The 8793-nt window shown below is 42.9% G+C and overlaps 1 protein-coding gene across 8 annotated transcripts in view; it reads right to left on the reverse strand.

Annotated features, from left to right (window-relative positions):
- The window catches only part of Tnc (tenascin C), a 94288-nt gene that overhangs the window by 44764 nt on the left and 40731 nt on the right, over positions 1–8793 (reverse strand). For all 8 annotated transcript variants that reach the window (XM_010639443.3, XM_010639445.2, XM_010639444.2 and 5 more), the window contains exon 10: positions 7524–7787. In XM_010639443.3, coding sequence (XP_010637745.1) covers positions 7524–7787 — 264 coding nt within the window. The remainder of the gene's footprint in view (positions 1–7523; positions 7788–8793) is intronic.

Here is an 8793-nt window from a genome sequence, read left to right on the forward strand (position 1 = left end):
TTTTTTTTTTTTTAAAGCCCACAGAAGAATGCTGCTTCAAGATTCATGAGAATCAAATGGAGTTCAAATTTCAGCGTCATAAACTGTTACTGGAACATAGCCATGCTTGTGGTTGGTGGCTACTTTTGTGCTATAGGTTTCTGCGCACAGTTGAGTTATTGTGACAGAAACTGCATGGCCTGCAAAGTCTGAAAAATTTACCATCTGGCTCTGTACAGAAAATACTTGTGATACTTACTCTGAAACTACAGTCTATGGATTCATCCTTTAACTGAAATTCATGTCTTGGAGCTCACACCTGAGCCTTTGTAGCAGTTTATAATCACCTACACATGGGCTCCAGGAGAGGGAAGGGACCTCACACTCAAAGTGATATATTTGATTTGGGGAAGGAAAGGGAAGTCAGCTATAAGCTACCTTAAATCCACTGTGGAAGCCAGAAACAGTGCTTCCAGGCACAGCAATTACATACGTGACCTAGGGGTTTAAGTACAACAAAACTCAGGGGCACATCTTTCTCAGATACTCTAGCAGTCCTTGTACACAGAGAGGTGGTTCGCAAATAAGTCTAAGCAAAAAGTGAATAAATAAAATTTTAAAAATCACAATTTTTATATCTCTTGCACTCTCCTTCTTAGTTCACTTTCTTTTTGTTTTTCTTTCTGTGTAAAACCACTCGCTAGAAATTTGACAGTAACAACTTACATTTGCATGTGAAGTAAGTCACCTTTCCAGGTAATTGTATTTTAAACTCTATCTCTACTTATAGCCTAAAGTATACTTGTTCCGTGAAATACATTTGAGAACCAAGTTACGAATAATGTGGGGAGAGTCCTCTAAGTAGAAGAGGAGGAAGGTGTTGCCTACACATTCACATGTTAAGCCATTCCAGTAAAGACTTTAAGAAAGAGAGAAAAATAACATTGGAAAACTTCTCTTCCTGATGAGCTTCATCTCATTTCTTTGAATCAGCTCTTGCCTATGTCACCAGTGTTTTTACACAGTGACCCTCATATCTTGCTTCATCTGTTCATATCTCAAAAGAGTCCTTTTCTCATAATACCATGTAGGTCAGTAAATAGTAACAGTTGTAGTGACAATCTCCCATCAAAACTGTTGACTATTTCTACAAGCTTTGGATAGGCAGATTAAGAAAGAGCACTGATGATCCCCAGTAACGAAAAGAAGGAAAAGAAAAAAAAAAAAAAAAAAAGAAGAAGAAGAAAAGAAAAAAAGAAAGAAAAGAAAAAGAAAAAGAAAAGAAAAAAGAACACTGTTTGGGTTGCTATTTGAGAGGGTGTTGTGGCCAAGTTTGCAGTGGATGACGTACATGAGCATCCTCTAAAACCCCTCCAGTAAATCAGCGCTTGCCAAGTAAGTGAGAGGTGCACCTCCCATAAATACAATCCACAGACAAATCAAAGAGAGAGAAATGAAAATTATGAAATGCTGAAATCAAAATACAGAGGCAGGAGTTGAGCTGTGAACCAGAAAGCTTCACAGAAGTGCTGACTCTCCATTTCCAGAGCAAAGACACCCTGTGGGCTCAGTGCCCCAGAAGCCAAAGTTTCCATGATACACGTCCACCCTGACTTTCTTGGCATTTCTTAATGAAAAGGCCATTGTCGTTTGCTTACAGCAGTGCATCAGAATCCACCCTCTGAACAATGTCAGTGGGCCTGGGAAATCAGAATTCTGAAACCTCGCGCCTGTGCTTCTGGTGGGTCAAGCAGCTGGCCTGGAGGGATTTCTGGCACTATCAATTTCAAGTTTTTATAGATTCCCACCATCCCATGGGTGATAGTTGTCAGGTCAGACTTAAGTGAGTCCTTCACAAACAAACTGGACAAAGCAAACAGGCTGCTTTTAGCAAACAGCAGCAGTTTCTCAGTAAATAGGGTAGATGGACACAAAAGGAAATATTCAACCCCCGGCACCAAGAAGCCCAGTGATTGTGTACACACCTGAGCAGACCTTCCTTGGGCATCCAAGTCATAAAGAGTCCTTAGCCTCTTCAAGGCTACTGAAGCCTAATTCCTTTCGCAGTTAATTGCTAATCTCTTTCTCCTGGTGTTTGTCCATCCACCCAAGGATAAGATCTCTCTCAGCTTGCTGCCACTATCTTTCTCTCCGACTGTCAGCCCATCCACACATGGATGTGGTAAAGGGCTTTCCCAGCTAGCTGCTAGAATCTCCTGATTTTAGTCTCTGTTTACTGGAATAAACTTTCCTTTCAGTAGGAATTACGAAGTTCCAGCTTGATGAGAAGCCTACTCTTAGTGCTCACATGACTCTCATGCAGGAGAGTGTATCTCCTACAGCAGTGTGATGGTCAAATCCAAGCCTGAGGGCCCCAAAGGGCATGTTAAATGGCTTCAGTCTCAACTTGCTGAGATAATATAATTGACTTTTTGGTGACTTTTTGTAACACAAATGGAATCTCAAGGCATTTTAAGAGCATATATGAAGACGCCATGAGAAAACCCAGTATTTTGTAAAATTAACATGCACTAACACACACATACACATATATGTTTGTGGGGTAAAAGAAGGAAGCTCAAAAATCTGACTATGGCATCCATGGCTCTTTGCAGATGTTCCTGATGATGGCTCTAATCTGCTGCCTGCTGGCCTCCTACCCTACTCTAGAGCAAGGTGGCACAGCTTGTGCTTTGTGAATACAGACTTCCTCCAAAATGCTGATCCTCCTTTTGGAAACACCAGTACTCCTTCCCTTCTTGGTCAACTGCTTTCCCTACTCAGGCGAGTATCTCCTCTTCCAAAATTTCTCTCACCTCTTCATCATGTTGTCCAGATATGTGATGGGAACCTGCCTCTGTCCTGTGTGGCTTTCACATGTCCCTAGTCTAAAGCAGGTGAGTTACATTCCTACAGTTTGCTGTTGATTCTCTATCTTTCTCATTGTAGTGTGCAGCATTTCTTGAGGGAGGGTCTGCATCTGTCTATTTCAAATACTAGCATTGTCCGGCTCAGAGCAGATGTGAAATAAATATTTGTTGGAATAATAAATACTGGAATACATTTCAGTTTGCTCCCTGAGAGAGTTGGAAGGGCAAAGCCAAGTAGAATGTTCTCTAGAACCTGTAGCTTTGGTGAAAAACAAAATTCCACTTTCTGCTTCCAAACTTTATATGAATTACTAGGGTATCACTGAGGAATGTTAGGTTTCTATGGAAAGACTACATAGTCCTTCTGTTTCTACCTGTCTTTGTCTCTGTTGCATGCCCTGTATTGGTCATAGCAAATTGATGGCCTTCACCTTCAATGGGGTTTAACTGAGTTTATCAGAATACAAATGAAGAAAGGAAGGAAGGGGAAGAGAGGGAAAAAGACAGCAATAAGGACATAGAAAGGGAGAAAAATCAGTGGCATACACTGATTTTCTTCAGTGCTAACACAGAGAATATCTTCCTTCTTTCCTTCCTTCCTAACTTTTCTCCTTTCTTCTGTCTTCACCCTCTTTTTCTATCCTTTCTCCTTCTCTTCCTTTCCCTCCTTCCCACTCCTTTCCTTTCTTCCTCCTCTCTTTTCTTTTTCTATCTAAAATAAGCTGAAATAAAGACTTTCCAAGTGAATGACTTCCTTTCCCCTTAGTCCTTAAGAGAGATAACTATCTGCAAATGTAGAGATGGAAAACCGGACCAAAGGATTTAATAGACATGATGACCTTGAGTAGCTAGGTCTTGAAATGTTCATGAAGTACATACTACACGCTTAGCTGTGTTCAAGGCACTAGGGGCCCAGTAGTCAATGAAGGAGATAGTTCTTCATTCTGGCCAGTGGTGGGAAGCAAGTTATGGACAGCAAGCCAACGTCTGTCCACTGTCATGGCAGATGAGTGTCCCTAGACACTCTAGAGTAGCACGAGGAGTACATCAAGACAGGAGTGGCAGAAACCTCCTCCGTCTTAGACGACACTTGTGCTGATTGAAACAAATGAGGACATTGTGTGGAGAACTGGGAAAAGTGGGCTGTGCAGGAAGTGAGAGCAACTCCTGAAACAGCCCGGATGTGGGAGCAGGCTCATCATGTGTAAGAAGCTGTGAAGAGTGGTGATCCTGGTGAAATGAGCAAGACCATGAGCGCCGGCAGCAAGGTCAGAAAGAAGTGAGGGTCTATGAGCTATGTCAGGCATGATGGATCGCTAGGCTCTCCGTACTCTAAATACAATGCCACAGCATGGAAACAGCTTGCACTATGACCCAAACTAAGATGAGAGCCTCAGAAATCCCCAGAGAAAATGCATGCAGGCCACTGATTCTCTATGTTCTCCATAAAACCAACAATGAATGATGGCTTGCAGGCACCTGCTTTGTGATTCTAGTGCTCTGCTTGGCATACTCTGCTTTGTAATTCATGGCTGGGGTTCCTTTGGGTATTTCATGATCCATAGCCATGTGGTTCCTTTACCCAAAGACTCACTTTTCCTGTTTTTTTCTTCCTCTCTGTTTACCTAGGCCAGATTCTGAGCTTTTGTTTCTTTCCATATGCCATGCCACCATCCTGTTTGTTTCTTATGTTTCTGTCTGTAAGTTTCTGCTGATCTTCTCTTGGATTTGCCTGTAGATTCCATGTCTCCTCCACCCTGGGGCTCTCTTACCAGCCCAGGCATCACAAACAGAGTGCTGTGTTGGCATCCATCGCTTCACCAGGCCCTGAGGTCCGGGGAAGCATAAGGCTGTCTTTGCTGTAGTAGCCCCAGGACTTAGCACAGAGCATGGTTATAGTGTTTTATGGTTTCGTGAATGCAGAAGACTTTGAAAGGTAGAATTCACAACAGCAAAAGAAACATCTGCTTCATATTTTCTTTTTGCAATGCTGGTGATTGAACCCAGGACCCTATGCATGCTAGGCAAGTAAATGTTCTACCTCTGAGCTATACCCTCAACCTCCTCTGATCCAGTTTTAATAAACCAAAATTGTTCTGTAGAGAAAGTCATGGGGGAAATGTTCTTTGGACAATGGAGAGGAGCCAATAAAAAGGAACATGGGCATTTTTTCCTGCAATGAGGAATGCCTTTGAATATAAATGTTCTTTCTTTGAAAGAGCTTTAAGGAGGCATGATGAGGCTTTGGGAGGCAATCCTGGGTTGGTCAGAGACAGAGGAGCTCCCATCTGTGGTTCACTGCAAAAGTTTTATCTCCTTGAGCTGCTCAGGTCTGGGACTGCACCATTGGAGAGAGGAGCTAAGGTGCCATAACACAGTGAGAACAGGAATCTCTTGGTACCTATTTGTCAAACTTGGAGGAAAGCTGAGAGAATGAAGAGAGAGAAGAGGAAAGGAAAAGGGAAAAGAGAGAGGGTGGGGGCAGAGGAGAAGATTAAACTATCCCTATCCCTTCTGTTTTTTTTTTTTTTTTTTTTTTTTTTTTTTTTTTTTTTTTTTTTTTTTTTTTTTTTAACTGGAGATTGAACTTGGGACCTTTCACTTGTGAGGCAGGCAGTGGAACCACTGAGCTAAATCCCTGGCCCTAAGCTATCCCTTCTGAGCACTGCTGACAATCATCTCAGCAGTCTGTGCACACAGTTAACAGAACTGACCATCTGGGCTCACTTTATACTCCCTGGGAAAAGCTGCTCTCTGTCTACCAAATGTCTTCTTTTCCTTCCAGACAAGCATCATTTTATGGGTACAACAACACGTTCATGCAGATGTCTAGCTCTCAGTCTCACTGACAGCTAAGATTGGCAAATGAGAATTGGGGAAAAGCAGTTGGTGAGGTTTCCAGAAAGACTCTCCTTCCATCATGCTGCCTGGAAAATGGATGTGATGACTACTGTGATAGCTCTATTTTTTTTTTTTTTGTACCAGGTGTCGAACCCAGGACCTCGTGCTTACAAAGCAGGTAGCGGAACCAGTGATAGCTCTATTGCGACACTGAGGTGACTGGTGAGAATGTGAGCCAATGACTGAGAATGGTGGAACAGAGAGAAGATCACTGACAGCCTGAAACTATGCTGCTATCCTTGAACTCCCCAGCTCCAAATTCTTTTAATGAGAAGAAATAGACTATGATCTTATTCAAGTGACTGTTCTTTTTGGCTGAAGATATTTGAATTGACAAAGACAATTCAAGGCATTTCCAAATATTTCCATTGTAATCTCTCCACTGATTATCAAGACTCAATAGGGGAACATCTTTATCATGACATTTTCCTTTCTATCATGACAGCCGCTCCTCTTGATTCCCCCATTCACCCCTGCGATGGTTAAGCTTAATTGTCAACTCAGCTGGCACGGGAGCAGCCTGCGGGATTAGTTAAACACACTTCTTCATGTATCTGGGTAAATCCTGGAGGAGTGGTCTTGGCTCTTTTTCTGGGCTCTTCCTCTGTCTCTCTGGTGCCACTCTCCCACTCTACTTCTCTGCGCCACGAAATGAGCACTTTGTTACATCATATCTTTTCACCACGATGTTCCTGCCTTGGAGGCAGGCAACCAGAGACTGAATGCCCTGGAACAATGAACCAAAAAAAAAAAACAAAAACATTTTTTTTTTCTCTTTAAGGTGTAGGTTTAAGGTATTTGATCCCAGCAATGGAAAAAAAATACAACTTCTTTCCCTTGATTGAGCTCTGCCTAACATTCTGATTATCTGGTCTTCCCCAAGGACTGTGAGCCGAAGCACATGGTCAACATAGCAAGGTTGTCTGTAGGATCTATTTCTCTTGAAATATCAGAACACTACAATGTGTGCAGCTGGATGCCTACTAATGAAATTAAGTTAAGAAAATCACTTGCCAAATCCTGAAGAAATAACATTTTCTGCTTACGTCTTCAGTATTTAGTGTTCAACACCGAATGAGTTATTTTTCATACAGAAAAAAACCATTCATATTTCTGACTGTCTCCTCATCTTAGCCACTGATGAAATGTGTCTGGGGCTCAGTGAGCAGGATGAGTGGGAAGGAAACTATGGAAGTCAGGGTGAAGGTGTCATCTTGGCTAGACAGGGTTCAGCTCTTAAGGGCTACGACAAAAGAGAAAAAGTAGTGACACAGAGAAAGGCAGAGGACCTTGTCTTGTTCTTCAGGAGCAGCCTGAGAGGAAGGCAAAAAAACCTGGAATAAAAAGATTTCATAGAAAATAACCAAATAGTTAATCACCAACGTTGAGGTCATTTTCAAATAACAAAAAAGTAAATTAATTGTTTGGTTTACCAAGGAAAATAAGGACTTTAAAATATTCTGTGAAACAAAATTTGAAAGAAAACAAAAGCAACAAACATGACAAACACAAACCTAGAAGCTGCACATTCTTATGCAAAGAAATATTTCAAAATCCCTATTGCCCAGCTAGGGGACTTTGGTGGCTCAGGTGACAAGAGGAGAAATTAATGTTGGAAAAGACAAAGAGCGGCCTCTGTGAAGTGCATGTGGAGGCTTGGTGGGTAGAGAAAGTGGCACATTTTCCCACCTGGGCTTGTCAGATGAGGAAAATCTGGAAGGGGACTTTGGCCCACAGGGCGAGCCCCAGACTTAGAGGGCCAGGGTGACTCACCGGTGGCGGCCTTCACGCGGGCAGGCCTGCTTCTGTGCCTGCCTTTCTCAGCTGTGAGGAGGATAGTATACTCCTGGCTGGGCTCCAGGCCTCGTAGCACATAGGAGGTGGCATCTCTGGGAAGCTGGTCCTCCACTGACTGGCCTGTGGGGAGGCTGTAGTTGAGGCGATATCGGTCAAACTTGGCCGCTGGCATCTTCCACTGCAGGGTCAGGCTGTTGTCTGTGGTTTCAGAAACCTGAAGGTCCTTGGGTGCATCAATTTCTGGGAGAAGAACAGAGGTGACTCTTCTTTAGGCTTCAAGGTACAACTACTTTCTGGGGCTGGAGAACACCAGTCTGGACTGGAACACTGGGTCTGCCACAAGGGCCATGTGGCTTTAGGATAGTCACCTTTCTGAGTCTCAGTTGCTATTTTAATAAAACAGGCCTAGTTATATATTACCTTGTTGGACATTTGAAAGATAAAAACTGATACAGTGGTATATTCATATCATGAAGTGCTACTCAAAAGTATTTAAAAGGGTTGGAAAAGGAACTAAGACATTATTATGTACCTGCACCAAATCCTCACAAGGAATGTTAACTTTATGATTATAAATATGTACTAATGAAAACAAAAAAGTTTGGAGTGCTGGATACAAAAACAATCCCGGTGAATCTCAGAGGAATTATGCTGAAGGAAGAAACAAGCCAGTTTCAAAAGGCCACATAAATTCATGTCTTGAAACCTAAGCCCTGATGTGATGTGGGGACCTTTGGGGGTCTCAGGAATGTGATTAGTAACTTTATCAGAGAGTCCAGAGATTCCACACCCTGTGTGCCACGTGAGGACACAGCAAAAAGACAGAAACTTCCATGAACCAGAAAGAGGGCCTTCAGTAGGCTGAACGTGCTGGCCCCTGACTGTTGCACGCTTCCATCTCCAGACTATGAAGAATAAGTTTCTTCTCTTTGTGAGCCACCTTGTGTAAGACGTTTTTGTTGAAGTGGCCTCAGCGGACTAATACTCATAGGGTTCCACTCGGGTAACACTGGTCAAATGGCGGAAGTGAGGAGGAAGAGGTTCCTGCTCACCTAGTGTCAGGCAGAGGAGGAAGGAATGAAGTGTCTGGGGCTAAAAGGGTAGCACTTGGGCTCCCTGGAATTAACCAGTCTGTCTCCACCGTAGTGGTGGGTTCACAAATCCACAGCTGTTAAAAAATCACCTAGGACTAAACACACACACACACACACACACACACACACACACACACACACACACACATGAG

Source organism: Fukomys damarensis, unplaced genomic scaffold, assembly GCF_012274545.1.
Source record: "Fukomys damarensis isolate Sample0158 unplaced genomic scaffold, DMR_v1.0_HiC HiC_scaffold_36, whole genome shotgun sequence".
Classification (NCBI taxonomy): Eukaryota; Metazoa; Chordata; class Mammalia; order Rodentia; family Bathyergidae; genus Fukomys; species Fukomys damarensis.